Here is an 18936-nt window from a genome sequence, read left to right as displayed (position 1 = left end):
AACAGAGTCATAGCACATGTCTTGTTGCTTTGTTCATCATTGAATAACTCCATATCCCAGTATCTGAAAGAGAAATCACTCCCATCTGACCACCTCCAGCTGTCTCTGAACAGACCGATCCATGCTTTACTCAGGTCTCTCTTTTTCTTCATCATCGTGAGTTCTTCTCCATCTATCTGATCGAGTCCACTGGCCAAGTCAGTGTGATTATATCTGCAGTAGCTCTGAGCCTGTGTCCAATTTAGTCTTAGATCATGAATCAAATACAATGTTTTATTGTCTTTCTTCATTTCTGCAAAACAAACATTAAAACACAAGAAGACATCCTTTATTATTTGTCTGCTTAAAATCTGTCTTTTTTCTAAAATCACAATTATCAATCCATTACATTTGTATTCATGATATTAGAATAATTTTCAACACTATTCATATCTCCTCACCGTCATAGCAGATGAACCACATAGTAGTGTTACATGAAACATCTGCCAGCTTGTCTCTTTTCCTCCCACAATTTCCCGGTGGTTCATACTGACTTCTTCCACTCAGATTCCAGCTGCTGTCATTTTGAATGTATTCCACTCCTGGCAGAGACCAATGCCACGTCCTGTTTCCACCTGTGTTGTTGTTCAGTCCAATCCAGGCTTCTCCTTGATTCTGTGTGGAGTTACGGAGTCTGCTCATGTCTGTCATGTCAAACACTTTGGCCAGGTCTGTATATTTCTCTCTGCAGTATCTCTGTGCTTCAGACCAGCTCTTGTTTTCTGCAATAAAGTGGTACTCATACAGGCGGCATGTAAAGAAGCAACACTGACCTGAAATACAGAAATATCATATAGATAAAAATCTGATTTAAAAAATCAAATATTACGGGTTGAAACTGTCATATAAATGAGACTCTGACTGCACTGATTTTTCAAACACTTTGGCTGAGCCTTTTGAAATATCTTTGAGCTCCTTTCCGGAAACTTCTTCACTAACATGATAATACAAAAATCAGATGATACCAGAAATTTTATCGATTTAAATAATAATCTATATTCAGTGAATGCACTGATAGAAAATTCCAAATGATTATAGAATAATTATTGATCTAAATTCATTTAAATTTAAATTAAAGTATATTTGGTGAAACAATCCACTTACCCATCAGAATAAGCAGATACAGACTCCACTGCATCTTTGATCTGACAGATGAAAGTGATGTTTTATTGCTCAAGGAAACAAAGATTTGAACAGAACTTATTCTTTCTTCACTTTATGTCAAGAAAGAAAAGATGGATCAATATATGATGGTAAGGAATATGAAATATATGTGAACCATTATGAGACAGAAAAGACATGAATTTATTTTGAATAATTCAGCAGCTCGTGATAGCTGTTGATATTTTAACTAGTACCAGTAATAGTTTTGTCTAATAAATGTATTTTTTTTCTTTTTTGATTACACGAACGACACATGTACTCTTCACATAACCTCTGTACGACAAACATGAAATGATATTTTTAAACTTACATGTTACAATTTCTTCTCTATTCGATGTGTTCAAGAAGACAGCTCTCAAATAAACATTGATATAAACTAAAAGAGAGCTCTTTTTCCAGGTCAGGATTTAAATATTAAAATACAAAAGTGTATCTACTTCCCAGTGAAAGAATGATCAGCTGATGGGAGAGAATTGTATATTCCAGTTATGAAAGGTGCCATTTATATAATAATAAATATGAAAAGTGGTAGAAAACACTGCAGTGCTAACTGTCCAACAAACAAGAACATATAAACATGTCTTTCTTATCTGTGTTGCTTAATAACTTCATCCGAGATCACCATATACTCATTATATATTATATTAACATCCATCATCTTAACCACTTGTCCATCTCAGACCATCATTATCATTCATGCCAAACATTTCATAATTCTCAAGAGCGATGATTTTTCCTTTTTATTATTATTCATATATTGTTTAACAAAACACACATTGTTAGGTTGTGATGTTGGACTTTCAAATCAAAATGATAAATTAAAGTATTTATGATTACAGTTTTTGAATCCAGAGACTTTTTATGTTCATAAATTTGAGTAATTTCAGTAAATTTGTATATTGATTAAGTTTCTAACTTTACTTCTGCTTTAATTGTAAACAAATTCTGTGCTGGAAATGGGAGAAGAAGCTCAGGCTCTGTATTACAAGGCAAACAGATTTTAATGTTTGACTGTCAGGTCTCTACTTTCAGCACTGCCCATTCAAACGTAATAATGTTACTAAGTTTGCCGAAAAGACTGAAGAGTGAATATTAATCTTTATTAATTCTTCTTTTTCTTTTTGTAAACAAACACCAGGTACAACCTGCTTCTGTTAAACTGTTAAACAGAAGCGTGCACCAAGAGATGTGATATTGCATTAGATTAAAGTTACAATTTTCAGATGTTTTGTTTTAAGTATTGGGCATTTTTAATATTTTGTTTCAGTAGTGGTGGACAGTGTGTGGGAAGGGGAAGTTGCTCTGTTCTCAAATTTAAAATGTATAAATTATTCCATTCGTCTTATCAGATTTGAATACCTCATATGAAAAAGTATTTCAAGTACGGGTTTGGTGCGCACAGCAGAAAATTACACCAGTGACACAGGTTTCACAGAGAAGTGATGATAAATATCACAGGGCACTCATGTCAGGCACAAACACAGGTCAGCAAATTTATTATCAAATCATTAGAAAGTGTCTCAGTCTTCCAACTATGATGTTTCTTAAGACACAGCGGTCAAGACATACATAAGTCTAATTGCGCACGGCTCACCAGAACTTTTTCCAAATATAGATCACATTTTACTTAATTATTATTATTTTTTGCTCAAAAATCTAATTTTCACAGGCACACTCGAGTCAGGGAATGAGCCCTGACTGCTGTCTGTGCATTTGCGTAGATTGATAGTTCAGAGTTCGGGGCCGTATGCTCTGCACACTCAGATAAAGAGAGGGGCTGAGCTGTCAACTGATCACCATCTGGTTTTGAGTTGGATCAGGTGGGGAGGATGCTGGAAAAACCTGCTAGGCATTCGCAGTGCACTTTCACTGCACTATACATTTGGGTGCCCTGGGAATGCTTAGCAGAGACCCCATCTTCAATTCTCAACCCTGGCTGAGCTCCGACAGCATTCTCGGAGTGGGAGAGGTCACCGCCCTTAGGGAATGACTTTAAGTATCTTGGGAACTTGTTGATGAGTGAGGGGAGACGGCGATCGATAGACGGATTGGTGCTGTGGCTGCAGTGATGTGGATGACATAAAGGTCCATCATGGTAAAAAGAGCTGGATTAGGTGCCTGGGGAGAGGGAGGACTGGGCTTCTCTGCTTAGGCTGCTGTCCCTGGATAAGCAGAAGATTTTGGCTCTAAACTTTTCCAACTGTTTTTATTTAAATGCATTTCACACCTGGCAGAGACCAATGCCATGTCTGGTTTCTATGACTGCCATGTCAAACACTCAGGCAAGGTCTGCAAATGTCTCTCTGCAGTATTTCTGCAATATCATTCAATTTTCTCTGTTTTTATTTCAGTTTCATCATTGTAGTGTCTTGACCTTACAATTTAAAGCACCCTGAGAAAATTGCTGTTGTGATTTTGCGCTACATGAAAAAATTTGAATTGTATTGACTTCTTATCTTCAATGACCAGAGAAACAGCGGGAAAGAATAAAGAAGAGGTGCAGCTAAATGCTCGTAAAGTAGAGCCAAATGTCAGGTCATTCAAAAACACAAGCTAAAATGCACATAATATTTACTTGTAAGCATCTTATATTGTGTGTTATGTTTTTCAAGTTTTTCAAGGCAAATGTTGGTTAAAGAAGTTCACACTCACTTTCTGATCCTGTGTTTTTGTGCTAATCATGAGTGAAACTTTAGCCACAATCAGTACCAAATTTTAGCTTTTGTAGCCTGGATAACCTTCATACTAGATTAGTGTAGTGGACAAATTTCAGAGCTTGATTGTACTGAACAATTACTAATGTAAAATATTTTAATTTTCATATTTTGTCAAAGAATATAAAACCAGGAAAATAGAAACACTGTCAGAAATACTGAGTAGTGACATCATCTACACCTGTGCATATGTACAAAGATTAAATGACTTAACAAAGATTTAAACTTACATCTGGTTAGTTCTCTCCTTGATGTCTCTCCTCACTGTGTTTGTAAAGACTGCTGTCAAAAGAAGGTTGTATGCTACACTAACACAGAGATCTTGTTTCCCAAAGATCAAAATCTGAATATAAAAATATTCCACCAGAATGATCCAGTGTATATATCGGGGATGAAACGGGGATTTTATGTAATGCTGTAGAGAACGGAAATCTAACACTGCACTGTTGACTGTCGAACAAGCAAGAGCAGGAAGAGGAAACAAAATGTAAATAAATCTTTTTCCATTTATATTTGCTACAAAATGCTCCAGGTTAACTTCACCATAGAATGTTCAGTGACACCAGTGCCGTAGCTCCGCAAACGCACATAACGCACACTGCGTAGGGCACCAAATGGCCGGTAGGGCACCAAAAAAATCAGGGTCGTAAAAAAAAAAAAAGTAAACCATATTAATACTATAAATATCATATGCATTAATATGGTTAAACAATACAAAAGCAACATAAAACAATTTTCCCGAGAAAAGGGGTGAATCTGCTTTGTGCCCTGTCTCCAGTCTCCTCCTGGTGCCCCCCCCCACTCCCAGTGGTCTGTTCTATAATGCCTCAATTCGGTATTGGTAAACACCTGTTTGAACATGGCCTCGAAACGGCAACAGGAGTCGGGAGCGGAGAAAAGAAAGAAGAAGAGGAAGCGTGATGAAACTCAGGCGTCGCTTGCCGGTAAGGCAATGTTTAAATAATAATAATAAAAAAAGTTCATTATTGTAGCCCTTGCTTGCACGCTCATGTCCGTCAACTCTGTGATAGCTCCTGTTAGCAGTGTTCATACTGTGTTAACAAATGTTGCAAATGATTGATGTTGGGTAGTTTGTTTACGTTGTGGATATGAATATAGAATGGACTACTAAAAGCAACTCATCATGGTCACTCAATTGACGGTTTTCAGATAACGTTAGCAATCGTGAGACTAGCATTTCCCTCCTCAGGTTGCTAGCTGGCTAACGTCATGCATGCTACTGATTAACCTTAACTTTGGGATAGGTCAGTGATGCAGTCAAGTATTATTATCAGATTAGACAAGATTACTTTGTATGTTGCTGCATTTCAGGATATCTATAAAGACGCATATCTTATTTATGCGGCATAAATAAGATATAGGTTTCATATTACAGTGTAATATGAAACCTATATCTTCCAGTAATATAGATTTCCTACTTGCGCATTTATATCAAATTATGTACAGCATGTTTATATTGCCATTTGCCATTATGAAAATCTATACATGTAAAATATAGTTAGTAATTTTTAAATGTACCAGTGACTTACTTAATTTATTAGTCTTATAATGCAATTTTTCGTAGGCCTACTGTAGATTCAAAATTGTATTTCTGTAAAATCCCTGAATATTTTCTCTTGTATGCAGGGTCAATGCTTAAATATGTTCAAGGAGGATCTCAAGGACAGGATGAACCATCCAGTAGTAGTGCCATCCCTGGACATCAACCACCAGCCATTGTAGACCCTGCAACAATCCCTAGCCAAGAAGAACAAGAACCATCAACCACCAGTTCAGGTACAGTTCCATACACAAGTACCACTGAGAGTCCTGTCACTGAGAGACTATCAGAAAGTGACACTGTGGAGACATGTGTGCCCCCTTCAACCGATCCTGCTCTTTGGCCAGCTCACATTGTAGATGCTGATCGTGTTGAAATTGTGCAGAGAGGTCCTTTTAATGTCAGCTCTGATTTTAATTTTCCAAAGGGGCCTGATGGAAGAGCATTTCACACTAGCCTTAAGTTCAAAATTCTTCCCAATGGAGAAAAGGTTCACCGGAGCTGGTTAGTGTACTCACCGCAGAACAATGCTGTGTTCTGCTTTGCATGTAAGCTTTTCAGTGTGAAGGATATAAAGCTGAGTACAGAGGGCTTCAGTGACTGGTCGAACATCAACATCCGTTTGAGGGGTCATGAGTGTAGCCAAGACCACATACAGTGCATGCTTAAGTGGAGAGAACTGGACACACGGCTAAAGAAAAGCATGGCAATAGATCAACAGGAGTTGACCTTACTAGAGGCAGAAAGGAAAAAGTGGCGAGAGATTCTCAAACGATTACTCTCAATAACTCTCTCACTGGCTTCCAGAAATTTGTCTTTTAGGGGCTCTTCTGACCGTCTTTATGAGCCGGACAATGGCAACTTCTTGAAGGAAGTAGAGCTTATGGCAACATATGACCTTGTAATGGCAAATCACTTGGCCAACATAAAAGATGAAGGTTCCCACACACATTACCTCAGCCCTGAGACACAGAACGAACTAATTCAGATTATCTCTTCAGAAACATTCCGCGCCATTGTGAAGCAAATCCAGTTGGCAAAATACTTCTCCATCATTCTTGACTGTACTCCAGATGTGAGTCACACTGAACAAATGTCAGTCATAGTACGCATTGTTTGTTTCCAAGCACAACCAGATATTAAAGAATACTTTCTTGGCTATATAAATGTGGAGCAAACAACTGGCCTTAACCTGTCCAATGTTGTCCTTGACAAGTTGAAGGAGCTTGGCATTCCATTTGAAAACTGTCGAGGACAGGCCTATGACAATGGGGCCAACATGAAGGGGAAGAAGCAAGGTGTTCAGGCCAGACTGCTACAATTAAACCCGAGAGCATTGTTTGTGCCTTGTGGAGCTCACACGATGAATCTGGTCATAGCTGATGCTGCCAAGTCCTCTCCAGATGCAACTGGCTACTTTGGGTATTTGCAGAAGTTGTTCAATTTCTTTTCCAGTGCCACCCAGCGATGGGCCATTTTAACAAAACATGTGAAATTGACACTTAAATCTTGGAGTGACGTTAGATGGGAAAGCAGGCTTCAAAGTGTAACTGCTGTCCGGAGTCAGACAAAAGAAGTGAGGGATGCTCTCCTGGAGGCCAGAGAAGCTGTAAGTGATGCAGTCGCAAAGGTGGAGGCTCAAGTGCTTGCTGAGGAAGTAGCCTCATTTCGATTTTTGATTTGCTCCATCGTGTGGTGTGAACTTCTTACAATCACAAACCAGGTGAACAAGTTACTACAGTCCAGCTCCATGCAGCTCGATGTTGCTGTCAGGCTCATTGACACTGCCAAAAGTAACCTCTCTAAATACAGACAGTCTGGGTTTGATGAGGCTGTGTCAGCTGCCAAAGAACTCTGTGAGGCCCTGAACATAGAACCACAGTTGAAGGAGAAAAGGCTCAGGAGCACAAAAAGGCAGTTTGCATATGAAGCTGTTGATGAGCCCCTCCATGATGCCCTTAAAAAGCTTGAGGTCACATTTTTCAATTGTGTTGTGGACTCTGCTTTAATGTCCCTACAGGAGAGGTTTGAGACCATGAATCAAGTGAAGGAGAAATATGGAGTGCTGCTTGATTTCAGCAAAGTGAATGGGATGTCCAAGGAGGATTTAAAAAAACACTGCACTGAAGTACAGAAGACACTGACAGATAAGGGAGTAGCTGACATTGATGGACCTGAGATGATGCAGGAAATCATCAACCTTCCTCAGCTGCCACCACAGACGTCTGCTTTGGAAATTGTTAAGGGATTTTGTGATTTTATGATGTTTTTCCTTTTTGATACATCTTCCTTTTTAATGTTTCATTTACTCAGTTCTCCTTATAATGCTCCATTTACTCATTTACTCATATGCTCCTGTTAAGAAAGGCTTGGAAAGCACATAGTGTTCACATATCTTTATGTTTTGTCTTTGCTTCTTCTCACACACATACACATGAGCCCTGCAGTAATCGCTGACTCCTGTGAAAGTCTCTTGCAGACACCCTTGGAAACAGGACCCAACTGGCTTCTGTTTTCCTCGAGATAGACAATACACTCACACACACACACACACACACTGTGTCCCATACATGCCCAGATTGTCTGTTACAGCCTGAAAAACAGGGAATGCTACGATGTATAAATAAAGCTGACTGCAAAGCCTCGGGGTGGGTATCACCCGATCACTCACCCGTGCGCACGTAGTTCTCTGAACAAAACTCTGACTGTTTCTGTATTCTTTCAATGTTTAAAAATGTCTTGCCACTGACATTTAATTGGTCCTTCGAGCCGGATAGTTTATTGATATTATTGTATCATCTAACTATTCACAGACGGAGCCACCAGATCCTGACGTCGTGACTACCTGCACTGCAACCACCGTTTCTAGCGAAGCGAGGAAAAGCCCAGAGTCGTACATTCGCCTACTGGCCAGTGTCTTATACAGGTCCACGACGCCAGGTTCTCGGTGACGCCGGGAAAAAGAACACAGCGCAACATTGAAGGTGAATATAAAACAGCCAGAAACACTTTGCGTTGAATAATCGATTTTAGTTTGACACTGCTCAAAGTAGAAGGGTCCTGTGTGGACCGAAAAGGAAAAGGACAGACGTGTCCTATGTAATATGCTCGCCCGTGTAAGACGAAACAACCTGCCCTGTGGGGGCCTGTTTCGCAACATAAGTAAGGGTTGGTAGCCAGTATATCTCACGCTCGCCTGCGTAAGACGGATTAACACGCCCTGGGAGGCTTAATCCGCAGCATAAAAACAAAAGGTTGGTAGCCACGCTCGCCTGTGTAAGACGGATTAACATGCCCTGAGAGGCTCAATCCGCAACAAAAATAAAGGTTGGTAGCCAGAGAAGCGAGAGTGTCAAATAAAAATAGGATTTTCTCTAAGCGCGCTAACTGTTTGCTGAATGTTTGTTGAGGAGTAAGTGCTTCATTGAATAGGAGCTCTAGGCTCCTGCACTACTCCTATTGTTTTCCTGTGAGTACTGGATGGTGAGAAAGAGAAAAGGTTGCGCGTCAACGCGTAAAATTAAGTCCGCCCTGAATTTAGTTCAGGGTAGAAGGCTGACTTAATAACCTCCTCTGACTCTAGTACCAGAACGTCTCACAGTGTGTGCTGGCAGTATTAATAAATAAAAGCAAAACAAGGTGTAATGTTTTAAAGCATGGAAAGAGGAATGAAGTGGAATAAACAAAAGGTTAAATTAAATTAGAGCTTAGTTAATGTATTCAAATTGATAATAGAAGGATAGCAACTGGTAAACTGGTATTAATAATGAAATAATATTAAATATGTAAACTAATTAAGTGCATAGAGACACTTGACCCGCTTGTAAACCTGTCATCCTAGATGAGATTTTGTTAAGATGAAGAGCAAACCTATACTACCAAGCTAATGAGCAAGATACACACTTTTTATTGTGTATTAATTTTTTTTGTTTTTCAGAGCAGAAGCTGCATGATATTAAAAGCTCACACATGCAGCAGTCTGTGATCTCAGTTTTTTCTCTCACACTTCTGCTTTGTTTCTGACAGCAGTTCTTTTTCTTTTTGTGTCCCAACTCGTGTGTAAAGCGTTCAAGCCATCAGTAACTTGTTTTTGTTTCGTTTTGTTTTGTTGGGTTGAAAAATGAATAAATCAGTTTCAGTTGTATCAGTTTGATGATGATAAGTCCAGAGCCAGCTGAGAGCTGGGGTGTCTGTTTTTTGTTTGAAATGTAATTTTGTGTTTCTCAGCAAGGAACAACTACAATTTCATTTTCTGTTTTTGAGAAAGGAGAATTTAAAATAATAGTAATAATAATAATAATAATAAAACAAAGAGTGATGTTTTGTTTAAGTGATGAGGACGGCTAATACTGCTAGTGCATGATCTGCGAGCAATAAATGAAATCATCTTATTTATCTTTAAATAAACTCCAATCATGGAGACCTGAAGTCACATGCTTAGGGCACACCCTCTCAGGTGAAGGCAGAAAGCTACTAAACAAAAGAAAAGAAGCCATACAAAATGCGCCACAGCCACAAAACTAAGCATTCACATTTTTTCTGACTCTTTGTGAGCCTGAGTTATGACCTTGGCTCCCTGTTTTTCTGCCTCCACCAAAGGTGGGGGTGACGCTCCCGTGGCATGTGCTCTGTTCTTTTTACTATCACAAAGGAAAAAAAGAAAGAAAAGAGGGAGGCCCCTACTCTCTGAACACAATACTCTTTTCATAACTCAGCGTTATGAAATGTCATGAAACAGTGTAACTCACTCACAGTAAATCAGCAGTATAGGATAATACAAACCTATCTAATAGATCTGGTGATTTTCACGTTCTTTCAATTGGGAGGTGTGATGCAAACTGAAACTAAATACTGATTAAACAAGAAGTATGATGTGGCCTACAGCAGTATCATGATTCACTCATTTTGTTTACAGGTATAATGTAATGTAATCTCACAACTACTACAAGCACTTTTGCCTTTCTTAGCACACGCGAGTGAAGGGCAACTGTTAGAGACATGCCTTGTTTGAGGAAAAGTTAAAATTAACCTGCCTACAAACGCAATGAAAACACAGCTTACACTCATGAACACGTGAAGATTTTCCAGCAAGGTTAAAGCAGCAAAAAAATTAATATACACCTGTTGTTAAATGATGAAGTTTATCTATTACTAACAAATATACCCTCTGGGTTGCAGGACAACAATTTAACTTCTTCAAAAAGAAAATAAAGAGACTGGTATGACCAACCAGTGATTAATCAACAATTTTAGTGGTTAAAAGTCAAATTGTGAGATGTTTTCTGCTGATTGAACGACACATGTGATTACTGACGGAAGGAAAATTCCTTTTTGTGCTTTTAAACATGATCTTAAGAATTTAAATATCTACCTGTGTTGTCCTGTCAACTTGGTGGGTTATCAGTTGATTACATCGTGAGAGGAAAAAAAAGAAGGGAAAAAAAAGGGGAAGGCTGACACAGGGCCTGCCCTGTGTTTCTCCCCTCTCTTTGTATCACAGCCAGCACAACATAATTTTCCTGTTCGTACACTTCTGTTTGTTTTTGTTTTGTTTTGTTTTTTCTTCTCTTTATGTTTAATTACAGGCTGCTTTGCCGGCCCTGAAAGCCGAGGCTGACCTGGACTCCTGCTCTCCCCTCTACGTGACCCTGACCAAATGCTGCAACAGCTGGACTTATAACAACAATTTCCTGAAAATGTCAACAGGGCTGCAGAAAAGCGATCTTATGCAGCGGAGACGGAGAGCGTTAAAACCAAGGCCCGTTTCACTACACGGGGGAAAATTCCCAGACAGCTTCAGCTGACAGAGCTGTGACGAGACGCCTGCCAAGCCGAATGACAAGTAAGGCCGAGCAAAAGAATGCTGACCTTAACAATTCTGCATTAACACGGTGCAGGACAGTGATGGACCAACACGGCAGCAAGAAGGGCGTGCCAGAGACAGAAGGAGCAACTGAGGTCGAATGGACAAAACACAGAAGAAGATGCAGTTTTCACCTGCGGTGAGCATGGACACTGGAGAAAAGGACTGTCCCAATTGAGGTCAGAACCAGGACAGACTGAACTTTGGACAGCAGCAATGGTGGCAAACGGACTGAAAAGGAGGAGGGCAGGACCCCAGGGCACGCTTCAGGCTGTGGTTTACCCAGAACACCAGAACAGGAAAGTGATGAACACACACACATCTACATACACCGATTCAGAATGAAGTGAAATATACACATGAACACATGTGCACTCGTTGATAGAGGGAGAAATGGCACACACACACGCTTATGCAATGAAGAATGCTTTGCTCGCAAATGCTTATGCTCATGCAAAATGCTGCACACAAACATCCCAATACATAATTTTTATGAGAAGCAATTGATTACTTAAAATGTGTTTTATGTCACCCAGAGGATATTTATGTAGATTTAAGGAACAAGGTCTAAAATTGTCCGGTTATGAAAACAATGTCTGTGCGTGAGGTCTGTTTATGGCTCAAGGTCTTGATTGAATTGTCTATTGTGCTACACACTTCGTAAATGAAGTAATATCAAAAGTCTCTGAAGCACTGGGCTTCAGTATAAAACATCACTTCTCATATCTCATAGACAAATCCATAAGAGAAACAAAACTAGCAGAATGGATGACAAAACTGTTAGAAAACAAAGAAATAGTTTTGAACAATCAACTGCCAGATGATTCTCTTCCAGTCTCTTCCAGGTTGAAACCAGGAGATTGGATCCTGATAAAAGTGCTCCAGAGGAAAAAGTGGAGCTCCCCGAGGTGGGAAGGACCCTACCAAGTCCCCCTGGCCACACCAACAGCCTGCAAAATTGCTGAACGACCTTCCTGGATTCACCAGAGCCACTGTAAAAAAGTGAGTGACAGTCCACACTAAGACGCCAGCACCCCTGCCTGTCAGTGACCTGGGAGGTGGAGAGAGGGCTGTTTGGGTAAATCCCGCCCTTGTTCTTCTCGCCCCTAGTCTACTCACTCACAGGACCAGGTGTGTTCGGTCATCATGAAGACCCTACTCGTTCTGGTGGCCAGTGTCACAATTCTGTTGGGACTGCTGTCGCTGATTTCAGAAGAAGAAGGACAAGATTGACACATGACACAATACATCCAGACGACATGACACAAGATCACAACCACCCATGGATGAACAATGCCTGGTACCGTTATGTGTACAACTCCACAAGAGACAGAAACTATTACATCTGTTCGCACATGCCTCTTAATGCAAAACACCTGATAATGTGCATTCCACCAACATGTCTGATGCACTGAACACGCTACGTCAGCTCAGACGAGTACAGCAGCAAGATTACACACACAACACCGAGGACTGGCTCACATGGCTGCTTAGCGGGTCGTGGAAGTCATTACTCACAAAAGGACTAACATTCGTTGGAATGCTCCTTATGTTACTTTGCTTATTTTCCACATGTGTACTGCCTTGTATTCGGAGTATGATAAGCAAAATGTTTACTGTAAGATTGCAAGCTTATGTTGCATTATCTCAAAATGAACAAGCTCAAGAAGAGGTACAAGTTGAAGAAGATGATTTTTAAGCACTAAACTGTGTAAACCCACTAAAGTTGATCATGTACGTTTTCACAAAATGATACTCTAGTTGAAAATGCTTCTGCAAGTGACTAGTAGTTGAAGTACATAAATATATATGAACAACAGCAGGGAATGTTAAGGGATTTTGTGATTTTATGATGTTTTTCCTTTTTGATACATCTTCCTTTTTAATGTTTCATTTACTCAGTTCTCCTTATAATGCTCCATTTACTCATTTACTCATATGCTCCTGTTAAGAAAGGCTTGGAAAGCACATAGTGTTCACATATCTTTATGTTTTGTCTTTGCTTCTTCTCACACACATACACATGAGCCCTGCAGTAATCGCTGACTCCTGTGAAAGTCTCTTGCAGACACCCTTGGAAACAGGACCCAACTGGCTTCTGTTTTCCTCGAGATAGACAATACACTCACACACACACACACACACACTGTGTCCCATACATGCCCAGATTGTCTGTTACAGCCTGAAAAACAGGGAATGCTACGATGTATAAATAAAGCTGACTGCAAAGCCTCGGGGTGGGTATCACCCGATCACTCACCCGTGCGCACGTAGTTCTCTGAACAAAACTCTGACTGTTTCTGTATTCTTTCAATGTTTAAAAATGTCTTGCCACTGACAGAAATGCTGTCATTTTTACATGACAATCAGCTTCAAGAGGTATATCCCAATCTGTGGATTGCTCTGCGTATTGCACTGACCCTGCCTGTCACAGTTGCCTCTGCTGAGCGAAGCTTTTCAAAGCTCAAACTCATTAAAACGTACCTGCGTTCATCAATGGGGCAGGAACGTTTAAGTGGTCTGGCTGTTATCAGCATCAATGGTGACGTGGCTCAGAAGCTATCATATGATGACCTTATAGCTGATTTTGCAACCAGAAAATGCAGGCGTGTGCCTCTCTAGGGCATACTCTGACAACTAATTGTAAAAATGTTTAACATAGTTACTTAAGGAATGTGGCTTTTGTGTTCAAATTCTTATTTTTCTTATTTAAGTTTCTTATTTAAATTCTATTGTGAAACTATTTGTAAATATATTAATAATAATACTATTATATTATATATATTATTTTTTATAAAAAAATTACACATTATTGCCAGGCTCTTTGTTCTTGTTCCAATGTTCAATTTTTGTTTCAGTATTTATTTGTAACAGTATTTTTAACCTCCTTTAACCTTATTTATTTGTTTAACTGTCATGTTTGTTGTTATTTAATTAAACAAATTCCACTGAGAAATTCAAAAGTATTAATGTTTTTTTTTTTTTTTTTTCAGTGGCGGGGGGGGGCACCATAAAGCATTTGTGCTTAGGGCACCCAAATGGCTAGCAACGGCCCTGAGTGACACTGTTAGAGTTTTCTGTTAAATGCTGAGACACAAGGACACAAAGGAGGTAAGAACAGTAAATACTAAACCTGAATGAACTCAAAACTGAAAACAAAACACATAAAACTAACTCTCTCTTAGAGCACAGAAATCACACTTTCAAAAATAAAATATAGGACTGGTTCACTATGAAATACAGAGACATCAAAGACATAAAATAAAATCATAAACATTAAAGGAAGATCAACAGCCATGAAAATGTACACATACATGAAAATAAACTCAAAAATAAACTAATTCATGCTCTTTTTCCCCCATTCTACTATGTACAAATTAATTTTTATAAAGAAATCTAAATTATGGAGACAAAAGGTTGCAGCTTGTCAGCATCAATACTCAGATATGCTGCACTCCACCTCTCGCCCCACAGCATGTGGGAGTGGCTCCAGCCCACACATCCTGACCCCGAAAAGGACAAGTGGGAGAAACTATGTGGATGGATGTATAATTTTTCTAGTCTCTATGAAATTGTTTCAGTAAGTTTTATGTATTTGTTTCAAAAGTCCGTTTTTATTTTTATTTTAGTTATTTTTAATTTTTTTAATTCCAGGTTTTGATTATAATTTTAGTTCAGTATAACAACTTTGGTCTGCTCTGCCTCACAGTTACACAGGTTTCAGCACAATTCCAAAAAGTCCTGTTTCCCATTCCAAGTGTAATTTGACAACATTCTATCCTATACCACAAATTGTTTTTGTGGTATGAGAATCAGTAGGGACTGAAACAAATACAGCAATCGGGGAAGAATGTTTAATCTAATTGATTCAGTCCTAGAAAGTAGGTCCAGAAAAGGAATGGTATGCCATCATTGTATATCAGATTTTATTGATTCTTTCAGTGGGCCTGGGCTCAAATTGTGGTCATGAATATTTTGTACTTGTAAATAAGTTTTGTACTTGTAAATCAGGATTTGTATGTGTAAAAAGAATTTGTGTGTGCATAAAAAAAGATTTGTGTGAAACTCTGCACTCAAGTTACAAGTACAAATTTTGACCCTATTTTTCTTCCTTTCATCTGATTGGTCAATGTAATGTCAATCACAAATTCAATTACCCAATCACAGAACAGATGGGTTTGGCTATTATGGCGCTTCAGGTCCTTGAAGGGAATAAATGCCCTTTTACATGGCAGCTCAGCGTTTTCCTTCATCACCACGAAGGAAAACAGTCTGTGGTCGTCCGAGTTTGGTGACTTTTGTGTCACAGGTTTACGTGCTTAATACAGGGACCTCCAGAGCCTTTTCAACAGCGCTGCGGACTGCGGGGGGGCAGTGTTGTGGAAATCACTAGTGGGGATAGTTACAAAGCTTTCTTCATTATGAATTAGCATTACATGTTTTTATAGAACGTTTGAAGTTAAAAAGAAAAAACAGAAACTCTTGTAGAGGACATAAAGTCAGAGATAGAAACGACAAGGAGCAGGTGCATCTAGCACAGGTAGAGCTGCCACAAAAACCCACATAGCTCAGCAGCCAGCGCAACAAATTCTGGATCCTTGGCTTTTAGTTTAAGTAAGTTTAGCATTAGCAGCACATGCTGCATCCGATGTGAAAGGACCTTTATGCTGCGCACTGTGACTCACAGCAATGGTCCCGGATCAGCACAAAATTTGTGTTAAACTAATCCTAAATTAATAATGGTATTTCTAACCACAACGTTATCCTTTCAACAGCTACTGAAAGTTAGGGGACCTAGCTTCTATCGGATAGTAGTGATGTGCGATACCACTGATTTTCTTTCCGATCTCATACCAAGTAATATTCAGGGTTGTATCGACGATACTGATCCGATACCGATACTCTGTACAAAAACGTATTTTATTTATTGTATCTCAAATTATAGCATCATAATGATTACAGGACATCAGATTACTTGTTCTTATCACTTAATAAGGCAGAGTTCATCATATAGAAATACAAAAACTGAAGTTGTGCGCTATTTGAACACCTTGCCTGCCTGCAGCACTAAAGGACTCCGTGAGACGTGAACACCTGTCCCTGTCCTCCTCTTCAGTTCGCCTTAACATAAGCTCGTCATATTCTGTGATATGATTTACTCTGAGGTGTTTGACAAGGTTAGTGGTGTTGCCACAACCTTACATGCCAACCCTCCCGATTTTTCCGGGAGAATACCGAATTTCAGTGCCCCTCCCAAAAAAAAACTCCTAGAGCCACCATTCTCCCAAATTTCTCCCGATTTTCCACCCAGACAACAAAATTGAAAAACCATATCGCAGAATTCATAGCGCGGCCCAGCCAATTCCAGTTTCCAACAATGACGGCAGCTACTTATTTTTAATATTACTCTTATTTCTCTTTCTGGGTCGCAAAAAGACTTTTAACATATTTTCAGGTGAGAATGTAGCTGTGTAAACTTCAAATATCTGAGCCGACCGACACATCGTCTTCAAACCCCCGCGGTCTTTCGCTACTCGGGTTAAACATGATATATCACTAGTGATAGAAGTCACTTTGATAACTTAAAAATGTTATTGTTTGGCTTTTTCAGTGTTTTATTTGTTCGTGAGTAAATCGGTTTGGCTGAGATTAAAGTTATTAGATTAGATTAAAATTAAATTTAACTTTATTAATCCCTCGGGAGGGTTCCTCCGGGGTTTTCACACAGCTGAATAAACGTCAAACAGAAAACTGATTAAACAGACGTGAGAGACGGTCGAGAGTTTACGCCAGCGCCTGGTTATATTTTAGATAGCAAGGAGCAGACAGCAGAGTTTCACTCCACCGAGGGAGCCTGTGACGTACTACCCGGCTTTCTTTAGACCGCGAAGGCCGGGTCCTCAGGTGGAAGCAGCCTCTGAATTTGGACACCCCCGCTGTTTCCGGGCTGGCCAATAATAACGGTGACATTTAACGTATTTTATCCGATAAATAAACACTGTAAAATGTATTTATCCACCCCACAGCCTTTTTGAATGTCTCCCGAGTATGGCCACAACACTCTTGGAGCACTTTTTTGCCACATGTATCGCAAACCACGTCTCAGCTATTTGTGGAGGTAAAATACGTCCGCACATGACTCCAATTATGCTCAGCCATTGTTGTGAGTGCGCACGCCAGGGGCTGCGAGACATTTATACAGCCGTATTTCGCACATGACTATGAAAGGCGGAAGAGGAAGTAGTTCCTTTGAATGTAGACAATCCGAATGTTATAGTTTCTTTCCACTGTGTTCCTGTTAATGATAAACTACAAATTTACTGTAAATTACTAAAATATCGATATTTTAATGTGAGAATCGATTCTAGAACATAAATGACTGGTATCGGAGGAATCGATATTTCAGGATCGATCCGCACATCACTATCGGATAGAGATCCTCCAGCTTCAAAAAAGGGCCCCTCCGACAGTCAAACCCATCAATTCTCTGACTGGATAGTTAAATTTGTGATTGACATGACATTGACCAATCAGCTGAAAGGAAGAAAAATAGGGTCAAAATTCGTACTTGTAACTTGAAACTTGAGTGCAGAGTTTCACACGAATTTTTAGGTTAAGTCCACACACAAATCTGTTTTACACACATACAAATTCTTTTTACACATACAAAACTGATTTACAAGTACAAAATATTTATGACCACAATTTGAGCCCATAGTGGGCCACAGTTGGCATCAAACATTTTGTTGAAGTCACGGTGTATTATCCCCCCCTAGGTACCTAATGCTATCTGCATCCCATTTCCATTTATAGCGATTCTTAATTTCAACTGGTGGATCATAGTTTAGAGTCAGTACCTGCATTTCATTTACATTAACCTTGTATCCCGAGATAGAGCCATACTCTCATAGCATTACCATGATTTTGAGGAGTGCCTGTGTAGAATAGGATATAGTTAATAGCAGGTTCAAAACCCTGATGTTGTCCTGGGTCTGCCTCTGTTTAATGAAACCGGTTTGATCCTTATGGATTAACCCAGGTAATATTGTTTCTAGTCTCTCGGAGATAATGGATGTGAACAACTTATAATCAATATTCAATACACTGATTGGGCAATAGTTACAACATTCTAGTTTATCCTTTCCTTCCAAAGGAAGGAAAGGATAAACCTTTGGAATGGAAATTATTGCTTCCCTCCACGAGGAAGAGGCCATTTTCTTTTCCATTACCCAGTTAAATGTTTTCAGCATGGTGAGGAATAATAATCCTGCATTATTTTGTACCATTCTGGGCCAAACCCATCTGGCCCTCCCATTTTCCCTCCCTTTAGTCTTTTAATTGCCAAATGAATGTCTTCTTTGGTTACTGTGGATAATAGCATTTTATTTTGTTCCTCTGTCACTGCTGGCAACCCTAGTTCTGACAGGAACGTATTGACATACTTATTGTTATCTACGAGGGGTTGAGAGTAGAGTCTTCTATAATAGTTCTGAAAGCATTGTTGAATTTTTCCTGGTTCAGTTGGTATTTGACCATTAAAAGGTTTCTTTATTCTATGTATAGTCCTCTCTGCTTGTTGCTTCCTAAGCTTAAGA

The 18936-nt window shown here is 39.4% G+C and overlaps 1 protein-coding gene and 1 long non-coding RNA gene across 2 annotated transcripts; both read left to right on the top strand.

The window, feature by feature from the left end:
• Positions 1-4485: 4485 nt before the first annotated feature.
• Positions 4486-7589, top strand: LOC106097770 (zinc finger MYM-type protein 1). Its single transcript, XM_019354111.1, has 3 exons — positions 4486-4861; positions 5565-7503; positions 7580-7589. The coding sequence occupies exons 1-3, from the start codon at positions 4777-4779 to the stop codon at positions 7587-7589; spliced, it is 2034 nt and encodes a 677-aa protein (XP_019209656.1). The 5' UTR covers positions 4486-4776.
• A 122-nt stretch (positions 7590-7711) lies between these two features.
• Positions 7712-13208, top strand: LOC109198779 (uncharacterized). Its single transcript, XR_003219148.1, has 2 exons — positions 7712-8462; positions 11064-13208. It is a non-coding gene; the product is annotated as an uncharacterized LOC109198779 (long non-coding RNA).
• The last annotated feature ends 5728 nt before the right edge of the window (positions 13209-18936 follow it).

The sequence above is a fragment of the Oreochromis niloticus genome, linkage group LG3, assembly GCF_001858045.2.
Source record: "Oreochromis niloticus isolate F11D_XX linkage group LG3, O_niloticus_UMD_NMBU, whole genome shotgun sequence".
NCBI lineage: Eukaryota > Metazoa > Chordata > Actinopteri > Cichliformes > Cichlidae > Oreochromis > Oreochromis niloticus.
Note: the sequence above shows the minus strand (reverse complement) of the source record. Positions and strands in the feature narration are given on the sequence as shown.